Source organism: Triturus cristatus, chromosome 3_1, assembly GCF_964204655.1.
Source record: "Triturus cristatus chromosome 3_1, aTriCri1.1, whole genome shotgun sequence".
Taxonomy (NCBI): Eukaryota; Metazoa; Chordata; class Amphibia; order Caudata; family Salamandridae; genus Triturus; species Triturus cristatus.
In genome coordinates, this window is record NC_140583.1 from 140,343,070 (window position 1) to 140,362,032 (window position 18,963).

Sequence of the window (18,963 nt, forward strand, 5' to 3'; positions counted from 1 at the left end):
TGAGCTTGAACCCTCTTTTCGCTCCTGCTCCATCCTGACTCCTGATAGCGCCTGGGGCGATTTGGTCAGACCGCCCGTGCATGCATCCATTCTTAGACAAGCTGCGCTGCAAAGAGCATGCGCTGCAAGTCTATGGGTTGCAAATGTGTGAAGAGGGCGGAAATGAAAAGCGCTCTTCACGCATGCGCAAAACATGGAGCTGAAGCAACTCTGTGCACTTCCGTTGACACCTGCACAGAAATGAAAGCAAAACAAGCTGACAAATCTGTCAGTTTGTCCGTTTGCATTTCTGGAGGCTGGAAATGCACAGAGTAGCTTGTCTCTCCTCCTGCGTGCTGGTGATGGGAGGTTGCCGCCCTTGCACCCCCTATGGAGCAGCCGCCACTGCGTACAGGTGATGGAGCGAGGCTGGACACATGGAGAGGTCGCTATGGGGAGGGCTGAATTGCTGCCGCTGTGCAGATGACATCATAAAGTACGTCAGGAAACGTCACGGCTTGGCATAATAAAATCTTAGAACATAGGTACAGCCATTGCTAAAAGCATTACCGACACATTGGGTAGACTTGCAGTTGGAGATGTGCGATTAAGATACCATATGAATTTCTGTAACTGGGTCACTATAGCAATAAAACAGAACCCGCCCATGGTAGATCTCTCACTAATACATACTGGCCACTCAACATTTACCGTCAATACATTAGGTTGACTGCAACCAGAGACAATTTGCATTTTTATGACAAAAAAGGTAAAGCTGCAAGGCTGATGAAGCACCTACTTGTTTAGGAAGATCACTCTACAGTTGTACCGGACATTTCTGTGCATAACCGGCCTGTAGGAAAAGTTCAAGACTGTTAGATCACATTATCTTTGAATTACTTGCTGTAAAAAAAAGAAAACAGGAACAAAATCTTCGCAAATATGAGATCACTATCATAGGAGATTTACGTGAAATCAATTCTTTTGCACAACAGCATACCTCTTCGATTCAATTAGCAATAAATTAGAAAATGATTAGATCAATAATATTTCACTCATTACTTTTGGGAATCCCTATTCATAGTCCATATTTTTCCCAACCTGAGGGTTATATATTTATGGCAATCTAATGTTTGCCCAAACCACAGTCCGGTAAACCGTCAGTTGGTAGATCCCTTCCCCGGAGGCTTGAGAGCAATGGACCTCTATCAGTCTCCAGGTTCTGCGATACTCCGTATCTTCTTCCTCCGCCCTACCTCTATCACGATATGATCTGTGCTCGTCTGGGTCCTTACGGAGAAGAAGACAGAAGTTACTGGGGAATCATTCACAGTCCTGCCGCTCAAGGTCCTTGAGTTTCTGGCAGATGTTCCTCCAGAGGCAAATAACCTTATAGCAGGAGACCATGGGAGTTATCATAGGCACTGCAAACAATGTTAAAGTCCTGCCCTTCTTTATTAACTTCTACTATGGAACAAATGAACATCCTATTATTAATGTAGCTCTTCTCTATTACTATATGAGAATTCTCAGTGGCTTTGTCGCTGAGTGCGAGCCTTTACCCTAGTCTCACAGATCAATGCTAGGACCACCCTGAATATCCCGATCATTGGCTGCATGCACATTAGACTCTGGGACCCAGAATCAATGGACTTTAATTCACATGCTGAGGTGACATCCGCACCTACAATGAAACAAACAACCAATAACATTTTCGACTCAACATCTTCCTCGTGTAAAAATCGGTGTCTCGAGGTGCGATGTGGGCAACACAAGTGATTAGTAGCAGAACGTGCTGCGAATCAGCACTCATGTCCTAGTGACAATACATACAAGGTTTCATGAAGAAGTGTACATCTTCACTACGCATGCTACCCTGGGTGGTGCTCTAACCACGCCAGGTCCTGATTCTACCACATTAGAGGATGGCGCCACCTCCAGTAGCTCTTGCCTGTTGGGAGAGGTGTGGATTCAACAGAGCACCCTTCCCCTGAACCTGTACTTGACAGGTCCTCAGGTTGCACCACACATATAATGGGTTAGAAGAAGAAAACACATGCAGAAAGAGGGCTGTCCTCATATGTCCAGGACCACCTTACTCGATGAAAGAAACCCAATATACGATTCTCTGAACACAGTAGGTTCAGCTCTATCAAAAAACCAGGGATCCACCCAAACAGGGCCATCCAGAACCTACTTTCACTAGTCCACCATAGCATCATATTCCTGTACATTTTTTTCTTTTTTTTTACCATTCTCAAGGCTTTGGCCATTAACCAGGAAAACATTTTGAGGTCTATCATTGGTTGATTAACAACTCATACCCTTCCCAACCACTCTCCTTAGCTTTAATGTCGCCTTCTTGTCCCAGTTGTTTATTTATACACGATAATTTTATTGTATTAGCAATGGTGGATTTGAGCAATATTAATATCTGGGGTTATGGATATGTTTTCAGCTACATCACCTCCAAAAACAGAATCAGGATTGTCCAACTATAGTGACAACTGGTGCCTTTTGGGCAGGCTTCAGAGTTAAATCAGTGAGTACTTTGATTAGGCCTACACAGGCACTAATAATTCAGGTTAAAGTAAAAGTAAAGATACTGGGGGGGAAGAGAAGCAGCATGTCTGGATGCTGGGTGTGGAACGATGGGTGGGCGTAGACAGACTATGCATATCTATGGCAACATAGATATGCTTTGGGACACCAAAGGTGCATTTCATTGCCTGGGCAGCATTCTATGCCCAGTCTAATTGCAATAGCCATCAGGTGAGTTTGTATCTTATAAAGGGCTAGCCTGATAATACTGGAATAGCTCAATCCTTCCAGGATAGTGGATGATCCAATTTACTCAAATCAAAGCAGTTAGGTCGATTATCAGTCTGAGAAAATACAACAATTTATCTTGTACTCCCTCAGTTTTCGTCTACTCGCCATGTTATGTTATGTTAAGGAGATTTCTAAAGCGCGTGATTACCCGGAGGTGTCCTGGCGCTAGTTACTTCTCGTGCAGTAGAGCTTGGAAGAAGGAGTTATTTGTCAAAAAGCCAGGTCTTCAGCCCCCTCCTAAAGGCGAGAAGATTGATGGTATTTCTCAAATGAAATGGAAGACCATTCCAGGCCATCGCCGCACACAAGGAGAAGCTTTTGCCGCCCCACTGGGCTTTTTTAGTGGGTGGGACTACGGCCAGTTTCGCTTCCGATGATCTTAGAGTTCTCATTGGTTTATACCACTAAAATTGGCGTCTTTAGATGGTCAGGTCCCCATCCTTGCAAAGCTTACAAACTATACAGAGGGACTTAAACTGCACCTGGTTCCTCACCGGGAGCCAGTGCAGTTTTTTAAATCTCTTTTGAGATTGGGGAGAATTTAGATGTGCCCGTAAGAAGTCTGGCCGCGGCATTCTGGAGCAACTGAAGTTTATACAAAAACTTTTGCTGAATGTTCAAGTATAGACTGTTGCAGTAGTCCAGCCTCGATTAAACCAAGGCTGAGACTACTGTTTTCCTGCACCCCAATGGAAGCAGACGCACGACCTTCTTCACTGTTCTCAAAACATGGACTGTTTTTGAAACTACTGCATTGACCTGGGCTCCCAAGGGCAGTTTATCATCCAGCAAAATACCCACATTTTTCACCTTTTTAGAGGGTGTAGGGAGTTATCCCAGAGAGGCCGGCCACCAAATGGAAGTCCAAAAATTGGGATCATTCCCAAATAACATCACTTCAGTTTTATACGAGTTCAATTTTAAGCAGTTGCCCGCCATCCATCTTCCTACTGCTTCCATGCAGGACTGGAAACAGATGTCTATTCCCAGTTCATGGCCGGGTAATAGCGACACCACAATTTGCGTGTCATCCGCATAGGATGTAATCCCAAACCCATGAGCACTGATAACAGGAGCCAGAGACGAGACGTACACATTAAAGAGTGTTGGGCTCAAAGAAGACCCTGTGGTACACCACATGGCAGCGAGAAGAGTTTTGACTGAAATTTCCCCAGGGATACAATCTGGCCTCTGTCTGAAAGAAAAGACTTGAGCAGATCCCAGGCTTTACCCTGTACCCCACATTCTCCGAGACGGTCCATCAGAATCCCGTGATGGACCGTATCAAATGCAGCAGAAAGATCCAATAGGATCAGGGCTGCCCTACCTCCCTGATCCACTGCTACTCTAATCTCTTCTGTAGCCTTGATAATAGCAGACTCCGTGCTGTGTCCCTCTCTAAAATCGTGTTGGGAGGGATCTAACGCTTGGGCTTCCTTCAAGAAAGCACTGAGTTGACCATTCATCGCCTTCTCAACCATCTTCGCAGGGAGAGGAAGGCGAGAGATTGGCCGAAAATTGTTTGGGTCATTAGGATCAAGGCTAGGCTTTTTTAACAGGGGTAGTATCGAAGCCACCTTCCACTGCTTCGGAAACTGTCCAAATTCAAACATGGCCTTAAAAATGGCTGTGAGAGATAAGGCAATTGGGTCAGGGGCCAGTTTAGTGATCTTTACTGGGCAAGGATCAAAAGGCGAGCCCGATTTGGCTCCCATTAGGAGCTCCGACGTATCATGCACAGTCAATGGCCTAAATTTATCCAGGGCATACGGAGGGAACCTTATGTGTTCAGAGTCATCCTTCACCGTGATTAAACCACCATCATTAGAATCACTGAAGGCTGAAAATATGCTTGTCACTTTCCTTCAGAAGAAATTGGCAATCTCCTCACAAAGGTCTGGACTAGACTGGACGGTAGCTGGCCTCTGAGAGGCCAATTTCGAGACCGTTTGGAAGAGCTCTTTAGGTGAGTTCTTTGCCAGTTCAATTTGGGTTGCATAACATTTTTGTTTAGCGGAGAAAATGGCTTCTTTGTAGATTTGCAGGCTAGATTTATACAGTTTCTTCTCTGCGTCCACATAGCATTTTCTCCAATTGCGTTCTAGATGCTTACAGTTACATTTATGAATTTTTATTAAACGAACCTCCTGACAAACTTTAGAGTTCAACAAAAGTCGAAAATGGAATAACCAATTAACAAACAGTGATTGTACTGGCCTAGTGTTGTAGCAATGTTTGTGCAAACACTCTTGGGGACGTTTGCCCAAATCTAGACTTGAGTGCTAGACTCCCTCCTTGGTTCATGAGTATCGTATTGATCTAAATAAACATTTACGAACTGTTTGCATTCTCCCATCTGAGGGCTGTTGGCTTGGCATTAATTTCAAACTAGCTAAAAACTTACAGTGTGGGTACAAGTAACAATCAGTATTCATCTGAAACCCCAAAAGACACAAGACACTTACATGCCCACATCGCAGATTATGTTTTGGGTGACAGGCATTTCCAGAAGCTTGGCCAGGACTTGGAATGAATGTAGAAGGGTATCACTTTCGTAATAGTGATCCGCGCATCCATAACCACTGTAAGAAGAAGACAAAAAGAATCAAACTAACCATGCATCTCCCAGAATCTACAGTCACCAGAAATAGTTGGATTGCAAGCATTGGTTAATGCAGCTCAATCACACACAAAAGTACACTGGAGAAAAAAAGTACATTCAGAGCAATTTCTCCAAGGATGGAATCATTATCCTAAGATGCATGAACTTTTAAGCACACACAAGTTGTACAAAGTCATAAATTATACAGACCATTTAAGTTAAGCCATGCAGGTAAAGCATGGTGGTCCCAAACAAGAAACCGAAGAATTGACCCTCACTTGCTGGATGAAATCTCCCTTCATGCCAGGACCATGTATTTTTTATTAATAAACTCCAGTTTTGGGAATTTGGTTTTGAAAAACAAAAAAAGGATGCTGAGAAAGCTTATTAAACACGGCGCCCACTTGACAAAGCTTCAGTGCCTTCAACGGTGCTGGGAACAGAGTTGCCACCCAGCCTGCCTGTGATCTTTTAGTATGGTGAGCAGTAATGATCCCCGGGGAGCAGAGGACATCTCTGCGAGTACTTGGCAGACTAGCAGTCACCCATCAACATCCGAAATAACTCCCCAAGGATTATATTTACAAACAGATGATTCCGAAGTCCCGGAGCTTGGGAGGGGAACACATGGTTGACAGCTTTGGTTATTCATATCTCTGAATTTTCAGGAGTAGGTGGGATCAGCTTCTCAAGTTGCTTTTGCGTCCTCTGATTCATAGTTTGCCTACCGAGAAGAACATTGGGGGTCTTTAGAGAACTCCTTTTTAGGTCTCGGCCTGGCGAAAGCAGCGCATGCGCTGCTCTGCCATGAGAGGCCTTTTGGAATCGATACGATTCCAGCGTGCACGCGGGGAGACAAACAAGACAGAAGATACAGAAGATGTGCACGCAGGGATTGGATGCTTTACTGCCGGAGTGATACACTAGCGACTTTTTTTTTTGTCGCCAGTAAAGGCAGTCCCCGCGTGCACATCTTCTGTCCGTCCCCTGACGGTCTGCGCTTGTTGTACCAGGATCGGTGGGCATTTCACTAGAATGCTCTTCCATGAACCGGTTCTGCTTATAAAGTTACGGCACTTGCACGAGCGTGTTTAATATAACGAGGTGCTTAAATTGTGTCTCACTTTTAATTGTATCCTCTTACTCTTCACACGCCTGTGTAAATTGGCTCTAAATTCTTTCTTCTTACGCCTCATCAGTACTTTCATTCTATCTTAAGCCTATCTGTTTTTTTCATTAATGCAAAAGAGCACACACCTCTTTCCTTGTGCTCTGATATCAACGCCTAAACACTGTATATTAGTAATTCCCCCTCTCGCACTTCCTGTATTCTTCCTATTAAAGCGCACTGACACCCCCTAGGTAGCGCACCCACGCCCCTCGCGCCGGTACGTGTTTCGCGCAACGCCAGGAGCTGAATGAATGAAATGCTGCTGCCAGAGCGTCTTTCCACGGGCTGCAGATGACAGTCGCTCGGGATTTCGGGGGCGGCGCGCATTTAATTGTCGCTACGGTTCTCAGAGAAGCAGATCTTCGAGTAAATGAACGCTATGTTCACACGACAACAGTTTGCGCTGTCGCCACCTGAGTTACCTGCACATTTCAAAGTGAGAGCCTCCGGTTCAGGGCCCTGTGGGTGGGGCCTGTCAGGAGTCTTCCCTCGAGAACCTGGGACAAAGAGAGGCCACATCGAGTGATGGATGTGCATGCACTCGATGCCCGGAGCAGGCGGGGTTATGTAAGAACATTCACTCGAGTAACCAGGGCTTACAGGTACCCAAGGCAGAATGTGCCACTAGGCGCTACAAGTTAAGAGCTCAGACCGCCTGTAGAGCCGGAGAAATCTGTCACATGGACACCACCCCCAAGATAAGAAACGGGTGCCTAGGGTTACAGTGTGGGGGACAGGACACGAGACACGCTCTGAACATACTAGAGAAAGTCACAACAAAGTGATTTACGGGTGGATATATCCAGACAGAGCCTGCGCTTTAGGCCTCACAAAGCGTATTAGAAAGCGCTACATACACATCAATACAAAATAACACCGCCGATGATTAGATAGCTATAGACAGGCATCTCAACGCATTCCGAGCCATGAAAAGAAAGGGCCTGCTGTTTATAATATATAGGTAATGCATAACAGGTCCAATGTTAGCATTGAGCAGCTCTGCTAACATCATAAACCACAAGGCCAAATGCTGAGTGGTTTGTAAATATATTTAAAGCCCCAAGGTGGCAATATAGAACCATATTACACATTCCTCATTATTTATTTTTTTAATTACATGTTTATTTTTGTGTAATTATCTTTCAAAAGCTGTTTTCTTCAAATTTCAGCTAACAATAGGCACTGATTGCAGTTTGAAAAGGTAAGTTTCGCTTTCATGAATAAATTGCTAATAAATAAATGGATAATGGTTAGGCTGGACTGGTGTACCGGGATCAGGCATTTCCAAGGGAGACTGGAAGGGTGGGGGCTGCTTTTGTTACTGGGGGATGGTTTTGTAGCAGTGCAGCAGTTTTTAAAACCTGTATATCCAACAGTTTTTAGGCAACAATAAAAGTGCCAAGATATCTCAGGTGATTAATGTACCTGCTGGAGAGAGGTCAGAGTTTTGTCCAGTGGCAGGTTTGACTCATCTAAGGTAGCACAGAGGGTTAATATGTCTGCTGCAAAGAGTGTGCACTATGCAGATCACAGAACAGTACTTTATGTGCATAGCTCTGTGGGTTTCTGCTTTTGTCACAGAGATCCTTTTGTTACTGTGCAGTTCCTAAATTACAATTGTAATCTAGATTATAAATTCTTTCGTTATCCTAATTTTGCTAAAAAGGGTTTGTTTGGGTAGAAATACATTCTTATTAGTGAAGTTAACCCCAACCACTGTGGTACATTCTGTATCCTGAGTTTGTGCTTCCCCAGACCAAGGACTCTTAAAAAATGCCTACCAGTATCGATTACGTGAATTCTACACCTTTAGTCCCCTTTATCTTACTTAACATCTACTATACACTACTTAATACACGTATGAGTCCCTGTCTCTGTATGTGTGGTAACTCTCTGGGAGCTGCCTGACAATTTTTCTTCAGGGAATTGCACACTCTATTAGTTATGTTTTGTTAATTCAGCTTATAAGCGCGTTGCTGCCCAAACAAAAGGTGTCATGGCACTGTGACCAAGGAGGAGCAGAATAAACAAGCATTAAAAATGCAATAGGTCTCGCCTTTAAGTTAAAGCCATTTGAGTTGCTATACAATACCATTAGCAAAGCAAATGGCTTTAACTTAATCAAAGGCGAGACCTATTGCATTTTCAATGCTTGTTAATCTTTGTTGTTGCTCACCTCCTTCAACCGCTGAGAAGTCTGAGCCCTCTTCTTGTGGTCACTCCAACATGGGCCTTCTTGGTCACCCGGTTTAAGACCCACTTGACTGCTATTTTCCACAGCTCTCTGGGAGAAGACAACTTTGATTCCACCAAACGCTGATGCAGTTTCTCTGTGGTACAATTAGACAAAAGTGGTCTTTCGTAATTAAACTATACAGCCCATCCAAAGTGTCCACATCATTGCCTTTTATCCAGCCTTCTAGTGCTTTGACCAAGGAGTCCATGAAATCCACCCATGTCTGGGTTAGACTTGATGGGTGTCCCTAAACTTCACTATGTACTCTTCTATGGTGAGTCCAAAACCTATGAGGGTTGTCTTTCATGTGCTTATAGAACTCAGCCACTTACTCGTTAAGGGTTAGAAGTCTGTCTTTGCCCTTCACTGACAATGACTTACACAGTAGACGGCCCCAGCGCTGGTGTGCTACCCTTCTCATTTTGCAGGCTCCCTCAAAGGCTGCAAACCATTTATCAATGTCATCAGCATCACTAAATTTGGGGCTATCCATTTGGGGATCTGAGGGCCAAAGGTTTCCTCTTTCTCCCTACTAAAATTGCTGCTATTATTATCTTTGGGCCTTAAGCCCATCTTGACCCTTCTTTATTCAAGGGCTAGTCTCCTTTCTTTGAACTCAAACTTTTCTCATCCAGGGAGAGTAGATCAAGCTCTTCGTCAAAGGTTCCTGCCACCTTTCCAGTAGGGGGTCTGATAGAGTGACTTCTGCCACTTCCCACTGTTGAAGGTGGTCTGGGAAAGAGTGGAAATTTAGATCTTCACCTTCTTTCCCATCATCTTCGATTTGGACTAGGGTATCATTCTCACCCTCTAAAGGGTCTTCTTCTGAAGAATGGCCCTCCCTCTCTAAATTCTCCTGTTCAAAGGAGCTGATGGCTCTTACAAGATCCTCCTTTTTGGTAGTTGCTCTATAGGCAATACCCTTCACCTTGCACAGAGTTGTAAGATCATTGACCTTCAGAGCTGGGATGACTGGCAAGTCGAGATTCTGTCCAGCCTCCATTCTGCCTAACTTTAATTTGAAAGTTGGGATCATTTTAAAACTCTGAAAAACTTTTAAACCTTTTATGCTGTAAACTTTACAATTGCGGTCAATGGGAAAACAGTACTTGTGACAATCAGTCACTTTCAGGTCGAGTTAACTGGAACCCGTGGTGGGGTAAGGTGCTGTGGGTCCCAGGACCAATTCACAACAGTCAATTCAATTTTACCTGGCCTGAGAGGCCCAGGTGCAGAGTTGTCCTGGCTGTCCTTGGTGCTGAAGCTGGAGCCGCAGGAGACCTGGGTTTACTGCTTAGACGGTGCAGAGGAGAAAACGGATGCAAAAGGTCAACAACGGGGCCACTGCCTTGGTCATTGTAGTGTTGCGTGGTTCCCTCTTGTTGAAGGGGGTGGTAGTCGGAATGGTCACCAACAATCCTTGGTAGCAGTAAGGTCAGCAAATCAGTACTTTGATGTCCAGGGGAATATGGTAGCTGCATGCAACTTGCTGTAGGTCAGGACTACTTTCCCACAATACACTGAACCATCTACTTTTGGGCGATCCCTTGGAGGGACCATGGCCAGAGATTCTTTGGTTCCGGGATGTTGTTTTTACCTGCGGTGAGCAGGGGATTAGTGCCACTAGTCCAAGGGAATCTGGAGTTGCATTTGGCTCTCAAAGGGGTCCCTCTGCCTGGGAGAGGCGTTCTTTGGTTCAGGACTAGTCTCAGTCGAACAGTTCCAGGAGTTTTGCCACCGCAGCAAAGTATCCCACCTCTGGTTTGTGTAGCTCCTGTTGTCGCAGACTTGAGTCTCTGCTTTGTCCTTTGTAGTAGTCTTCACAGATCTGAGGTTCAGGTGTCAGGGGTGTACATTAAAGCCTAGATTTGGTAGTGTTAGAGGTGTGGGTGCAAGTTACCGATGGGCTACTTGGGCCAATGTTTAATCCATCCCCGAGGTGACCACATCCAGGGGTGTGTGTCACCTTTACTACCCAGAATTCTCTATTCAGTAACTTCTAAAACTGCCGGAAACCCTCCTTGGCTGTACAGACCAGGTAGCCCATACTAGGGGTATGGCTATCCTTCTTGGGGTGTAGGCCCTCTGACTTACTAATTTTCCTGCCTGCCCGGGTGCAAATGTGCCTGGGAGTCAGCCTACGTGCATATCAGAGGGGGTGAATGCTTTGAAGTTGACCGCCTTGATGTGCCACTTCATTAGTCATCCTGTCAGTGATGGAGGTGTTCACACTGCCTGGCAGCAGATCAGATCCCTGTCTAGGCGGTGGTAGCTACAAGGTGCCAGCCAGAGCACACGAAAGGCTGGGCCAACCAGGTGGGCAGTCTCTAAAGTTGACACATCAACCACGACACTTGAATCGTGTCAGGTATGAGGAGGCATGTGGTATGATACCAAACATGATGATATTCGGAGGTACAATAATGGAGCTGGAGACCTCGGGTGTGCCCGGGTGCCAGCCTATGTTATTCTATGGACCGCAGAACACTTTTAGTAGTACTTAATAGAAAGGGCTACTATAGGGACAAATAAACTTGCATTTATATGTCCACCCTTTTAATATACTGCACCCTGCTTCCTGGGCTGAGGAGGTCTACCTCAGGGGTGACCGGCATATATTTAAGATAGTGCTTTTGACTTTGCCACACATGGTGAGGACAAAGTCAACATGAAGCAGCTTGCACTGTTCCTGTATTCTGAAATGGCGGACCTTCTGTCCTCTGTTTATTTGGGTCACTCAGGAAGGAACAAATAGTGATTCAGGCCCTGGCGACCCCTTTAACACCCATGCCCTGGGTACCACTTTACTAGGGACTTATAAGGGGGTTTATGTCCTTGTCAATCGGAAGAACGAATTTGCTACATCATGTTTAGGGAGAGAGCACTGGGACAGGCTCCAGTGCACTTTCAGAGTCATAATCATCAGCATTAGGGTAAAAAGTGCGGGGGTGACCGTACAAAAAGGGCACTTTCCTACACTAGGCATTCCGATGGAAGAAAAGAAAACAGTACAAAAATCAACATGCGCTGCAACCGAAATACAGGTTACAGGGCAATCAGCTATAAAAAAAACAGAATAAATGTGATATCAGACACACAAATTACTGAGCTGTCAGCAAGGACAGAAGATTGAATAAATACCATGTTAAAAACAGTCTACAGGGCAGTCAAATAAGATTACAGGTTAGTCAGATAGGATAAAAAATTGAATAAATCCGATGTTAAACAGCCTTTTTGACATGCACAGTGCTCAAACTAGGATTAAAAACAACTTTTGATCTGTGCGTGTGACGTTCTGTCTTATCTGCTGGTTTATGTTACCAATACAGTACGATTCTGCAGTGCTTTGGGATTACCTGCATCCATTGTGGCTTCAAGGTTCCCAATGACTGGAGAAGAAGGAGCCCATGGACACAGTGTACCGCTGCATTTGGTATTCTACAGTAATTAACCATGCTGGAGTATGGCCAGATACATTATTGCACTCTTATGGATTGGTTAGTAATAATTCACATTGGGTAACAGCCAGCGTAGGCCTTGTCGCGGATCTGTGCTGTTCGTTATATATTTGGATGTTTTTGTGCTGGAGTTGTGCTTTGCTGGCAGTGTGGTTGTTCACTATTCATTGTAGGATTGCTATTCGGTCTGCAGGCACCTCTGTCAATTATGTGACTTTGAAGCAATGCTGTGCACATGTAGAAGGGGTCTCCTAAATTTAAACTGCTCTAAATGTAATATCGTAGAAAGGATGCAGAAGCTGCAACATTCAAACAACTGAACAGATCTACAGCCCGGTTGTCTGCATTTGTGTACCTGGAGGAGTGTCTAACGAGTGATGTCATTGTAGTGCTAAATATATTTGGTTGTGCTAAAAAGTCCCTGGAAGCTCTCAGTGATGGTGGTTTAGGAGGACTCGGGTTTTTGTGTTGGGTAAGACACATCTTTGCTTAGATAAACGTAAGTGACATATTCTGTCCACTTAGTTTTGTTTGATGTTGAGTTGTCCTGTTTGAGAAAAACACTCCAAAAATAATTTAAGCCTTAAACTTTGAAATGCACAGATCCCATTAGTCATCTGGTAAGGATGATAGCATTGAATAGTGAACACGCAAGGTAGTGCATTCACCCCATTCACATAAGGAAAGGGCGGATGATTGTCCAATGACCATCACATCCTTGACCGCACAATCACAACAAATACACTTCCGAATGATTCGAATGAGCTCATGCTGTCATGAGATGCAACAGCGAGGATAATTGCTCCTGGGATTTCCAGTTGGGGAAAGACGCCACTGAGGTGTCAAGGATGTGAGTGGAGCAAAGGCAGGAATGTTTGGGATGCTTAATGGAGAAGAGCTATGAAAGAAGTATGGGAATGAGGAAAGTGGATTACAACTCCCATGGACTGGACCCCTCCTCCCCCCCAAACTTCAGGTCCCTATATGGCACCCTCACTATTATATATTCCTGAAATGTTCAATGAAAACTTTTAAAACTTTAACACAGTAATCACATCGATGCACTCTCATGCACTGATATCACTACACTCTTAATATGGCGGATGGCGGATGGGAAATGAGAATAGGAACCCTGAACTGATGGCTGGATACGTCGGCAGCAGGCGAGCGGATTACTGGAACTCCCGAAGAGTACTCTCTAGCCGTATCACGTATCTTGAAGCCATGGCATCTTCTTTGGGGGAGAATTAGGACTATACCAAGAATCACAGGCCCTGGCTAGTTTCCTGGTTCGTCTCCTCCAAGCTGCTTTTGACCCTATTTACAGATATGACCTCTGTTATGCAGGGCGTTGGGCACTTGTTGACCTTACATGTATGAAACCTATATTTTTTTGGTATCTTCCTTATCTGACCTCGCTCTGAGAATCACCTAGGTTCGCTTTCCCCTCTTGTGGTTGTTTTTTATGCCGCATCGTGCCCTGAAGGAGGTGTGACTGATATATGGGTCTTCACCGAAAAGCAAGTCAGCGCATACCTAGGACAGATGAACAAGGATCAGAACATTTTAATTCATTCAAGTTTTGATTACTTTGATCTTCTATCAAGTATAGAGTATTTGACAGATGCACATGACCTGTGAATAGACTGAATATGAGTGTTACTTGGGTCCTTGTAACCCTTTATGATTATTCCCTGCTTGTTTTTATATGTGTTTTCTGTATGAATGATATCTGTGGTATGAGTATTGAGGTGTGTAATATGTGAGCGAGTTTGTGTGTTTGGGGGGAGGAGCAATGTATATTTACCAAGCAGTGAGAATTTCTATATCCTCTATATTTGTTTTATGTAAGCTACTAATGTATATATGCATTTGAAAAATTATATAGTAAATTTGTAATAAAAATAATGTATTACATTTCATGAAAGAGGCATTGAATTAGATTTTTTACTGCTTGACCTGTTGAATCACTTGGCTCCAGTGGGACGCTTCAGCGCTTTATATTGAGGTCGGATATTCCGCCCTATTAAACAAGCAGGCAGGTTGTTTTTGTCTGCTTTTTAGGAAACATATGTGACGCATCGCTGAACCGCAACTATAGTCACACAATCTCAGTCAAAATAAATCTTTTAACTAGAAAAATAAATCTGTAAAACAAAGGAAAAGGCTCTCACCATATTTCCAGTTCTGGTCCAAGTCTGTATCTGGCACCTTTTTCCTTTGCAATTTCAATACCTACAAGAGAGAAACATAAGCTGTTGAAATCAGCAGATGACCTTCCTTAGCCCGTTTGATCCGTGGTCTCGCACTCTCTCTCCGCTGTATCAGGAGACTGGTTGCCAGTGGTTGCTTCTATTCTGGTTCATCAGTTATCTCTTCTAGAACAATGATTCACCAGATGGAGTATTATTGAAAAGGACTGGTTACGACTCTCCCTTTCATTGATACAACTATGACCTTCATATGAGAGCTTCTCATAAAATCTTAACTGACTGATCAAAGTCATCTTCTGTAAAAAGAAGGCTCAATTCTTCCACAGTCGGTGTAATAAACTTCTTAGATGTTTCAAACTCCTTAGTGACTTGAGAGCCACTCAATTCAGTATATAGTAAAGTACAATATTTGGAAGGGATATTGAATGCTGAAGAAGAACCACTTCTTGTTGGCGAAGTGGGCTTAAAGACAGTCATTAATTCTGAAGACGTCTGTGATGGGTATTTCATACCTTGCACTAAAACTGAAAAACTGGGGTCCACCATAGTGCCAGCAAGTTGCCAAATCTACGAGGCCTGCTTTGCTAAATTACCTCCCCACCCCTAAACAGCAATATTCTTCTCCATCATCAAGATAGGACAAGTAACTCGAATACTCGAAGAACCTTCCCTACTAGAAAAGACAAGTCAACGACAGAACAATTTGTCTACATTCAAATAGTGAGTTTCACAGCCAAAACAAAACTGTGTTAAACATCAACCTGAATTCAGACCAGTAAGTGGTATGAAAAGGACTAGGTCAAGTAATACGTGTCAGATAAAAGGGAATTTTATTATTGTAACATCAACACTATGTCTAGGGAGAAGGGCAACTTTCTGCTACTGCCAAGAAACAAACATGGTGGTACAAGGAAGAGCTATACCCATATCACATTATTGAGCAACATAACATTCTGCATAACTCTAAGTACATCACCAGATTACAGACCAAAACAGAAACCTGTTCCAAAAATGCAGTGACAAATGCCTTGGAGACCGGTCTGCAAAATGCGACACAGTAAACTGAAAGTTGCCAAGATATGATAAAATTCAACTTGATCTTCTAAACATGGAAACATAACACACCATCCATAAACTTCAACTGCCACACGACACTCAAACATTCTATGCACAAAGTTCAGATCCATGAAATCACACACTTCATTCATAACATTCTACGCCCAAACTCCAGCTAACACCATAAAACCTCTTCCCTGAAGAACAACGATAAACCAACAGAACGCATTAAAGTAGCATGTCAAACAGCGCAAGCGGATTATTGGAGGATATCTAACATTAATTTAAAGGTGGTTCTAAGTCTTGCTAAGCCCTGCACACTAGGACCTGCGCAGTGTGGCTGCATTATGTTGAATGTGTCAGAGATGCTCTTACTGTTTCCAGTCGGGCACTCCTGAAAGCTCCCAAAGGTGGACGAGCTCCATTTATGAGACCTCTATTTGGACCCCAGCCAGACTGGCAACCTAGAAAGGGAAGGGCAAGACACGAAGAACTTGATAAGCTGTTAGCCGGAGAGAGCAACTCTGTACGTCCTAGAGCCTCCATCCTCTCCGGTGGGGGGGTGAGATCTTACACAGTACAGCTACCCTCTGTGTTACAACTTTTCTGTGTATGTGACAGTAAATCAGAAGCTACCGCCCACACTGTACCTCATTTGTAAGTGAGTAAATGCATGCTGTGCATGTGTGTTTATTGCACCGCCTCTGCTGAATCAATCAATCAAGATATATAAACCACGGCTAATCACCCGATAGGGTATCCAGGCGCTTGCAGGCCCCGGAGGCTTAGTCAAACAGCCAGGTCTTGTAATTCCGGAAGTGAGCTGATGGTCCAGAGGTGCGTGAGGAGGCTGTTCTAGGACTTTGCGGAGATGTGGGAGAAGGAGCGTCCTCCATTACTGCTTCGGGGAGTATGGGCAAGTGAAAGGGAGGCGGAGCTTAACAATTGGAAGTATGTGGTGGACGTTTACACAGCTGCCTCCTTTTGCTGAACCTGTTCTGTGTGAGGGGAGCAGCTAGCTATATTGAACCAGTTATGTGCCCAAGCCCAGAGGAAGTGTGCCCTGCTGCATCCTGTGGTGAATCACACTAGCTCACCATAGTGTAAGGCTGTTTGTGGGTAGAAAGCTTGCACCACTACAGCTCATGTATAGGTTTTTGACTTCCTCACATGTTGGTGATTAAGTTGTATATTGTCGTTAACTTATGCTATACTTAAATATATTATTTTTGAGTATTAAGGATATATGATAGGGCATAGCAGCCACGCCTTCCCAACCCAGTCCTGATACTTCTGAAGACCAGGTAAGGCAGGGTCATTGAACCTCACATGTGGTATGAGAAAGGCTTCAAAAGAGGCCATGTGTACACCTTACCTGTGCATCACACACCTGAACAGGTGGGAAAGAGGTGAGCTTGGATTCAATGGTCACTAAAAATAGCAGCACTATATTTTGTTATTCTTCAATTAAAAGTCAGTGCCACGGAGACGTTGTCACCATTATAAGTATACGAAGCATAGATAGTGTAATGCAATTTACGGCACAACAGACCTTCTGGGAAATGCAGGCATGTACTAATAAAAAATACAACAGCCCACGTGAGAAGTGCTGACTCTCTCATGCAGTACAGCCGATCTCCTGAAAAGTGCGGACACCGTCTCATTCTATGCAGTGCAGACTTTCCGAGAAGTGCATTCTTTATCTCATTAATGCATTTTGGCTAGAAGAACCCACATTTCCTGGCCTGAGAACAGTCTGTCCCTTTCACTTGCTAATTCTGAGAATTCGCGTGGATCTGTCACACAGCACGGCTCTGATGCAACTCTCGGCTTGCCTGCAACGAGTACAATATATATAGCGCTTACTACCCCTGACGAGGCGATGAAATCACATTTGCAACATTCCTATACGCAGCAGATCACTTACTTTTTGCAATTCTTTCCAGGTTTCCTTCAAAATCTAGAGCCCACTGGTTCAGGGCACACGTGGCCACAGTCACCTTCCGCCCCATTCCCGATTCTAACCGTGACGATAAAAATATATCTATATTGATTTAAAAGGACAAGGGCTGCGAGCGCGCGGCTTCTGCAGCAGGTCTCTGCTTTCGAGGCGCTCTAGACTGCAACTTGCACTTCTTGGTGTCTGATCGTGCACCGAGCCGGCCACTCTGCTTAAAGAGATATGATTCCCCAAAGGAAATGATTCTGGCGCGTGAGGTCACGTAGCAGCTTACTCAGCCCCGGGAGATATGTTTGATAATAACATCTAGAACTTCTACGGGGAGACTGTAAGAGCTAAAAATATATTTAATGGAATTAGTATGTGCAGAGCGATGCAGTGCGGAACACAACCCCTCCGACCAGGCTGAGAATCAGTCGATCCTTGAAGTGGCCGCGAGCCACCGGAAGCGCCTCTAAGGATTATGGGGACTGAAGTCCACAGTTCAAAGATCATGCTCTATGAACAAATATTACTATTTATGATAAACAACATTGAAAAGAAAGGAGGATCAAATAACGGAAAGAGCTGGTCCATACACAGAACAATGTTGGTTTAATGTTAGTATAATATAGGTACGTTTCAATACAATATAAAGTGAGGTTATAGAACGGGTGGAAACTGGTGTGAGCTTCAGTGAGTAAATGGCCTGTTTTAGAAGGGTTATGTAGATTTTCCTAGTAATTTATGACGGAAAGTCTTAATTTTCTTAAAGACACGGAGGCGAGTATTATGTTTTCTTATCTTGTTTTTATTGGAATAGCGCGCAAAACAGCCATGGTTTGGACTCTAAATCAGTAAGGCAGAGCCCCAAAAATCAATAAACAACAATACGCCAGTACTGATGACCAATGTAACCTTTTTTAACACATCACATTGAAACCAAACAACGTGACCACTAGACCTTTTTCATCTCAGTTTTTTAATCAATCAAAGTTTATTCATCCACAAAATCATTTGAATGGATTATTAAAGATGTATTCAACATACCAAATTATTCCCAACCACATTTCAACATCTGTCTCACACTGCCAATCATACCTTATTCAAACTTACTATATTAATTTTGCGCAGTTTTACAATCTTACCACATTAATTCCAGCAGCCATACAACCATTCTTCCTAGAACAAATTTTATAAAACGTGCTGTCATTTGTTGGGTGTGGTTGTGTTCTAGGAAGAATGGTTGTATGGCTGCTGGAATGAATGTGCACTTCACTGAAGTGTTCTGAATTTCTAGTTCCTCTGTACTCTTCGACGTTGAAACGGTATTGGTTTCAGTTACACCTATGTGTAGGTGACTTCCTCCCTCTACATCATTATGTAGGGGATGAATAAACAAGGGTATTTATTAGCGCAGCCTATACCTGATAGGTATCTTGGCACTAAAAGAAGTAAGAGATATAGGGCATCCTAG

The 18,963-nt window shown here is 43.9% G+C and overlaps 1 protein-coding gene across 1 annotated transcript in view; it reads right to left on the minus strand.

The window, feature by feature from the left end:
• Nucleotides 1-17,941, minus strand: part of NADSYN1 (NAD synthetase 1) — a 199,914-nt gene extending 181,973 nt beyond the window's left edge. Inside the window, exons 1-4 of the mRNA XM_085643580.1 lie at nucleotides 17,475-17,941; nucleotides 14,453-14,513; nucleotides 5,277-5,393; nucleotides 779-832 (exon numbers count right to left, since the gene is read on the minus strand). Coding sequence (XP_085499706.1) covers nucleotides 779-832; nucleotides 5,277-5,393; nucleotides 14,453-14,513; nucleotides 17,475-17,559 — 317 coding nt within the window. The 5' untranslated portion in view covers nucleotides 17,560-17,941. The remainder of the gene's footprint in view (nucleotides 1-778; nucleotides 833-5,276; nucleotides 5,394-14,452; nucleotides 14,514-17,474) is intronic.
• Nucleotides 17,942-18,963: the final 1,022 nt, after the last annotated feature.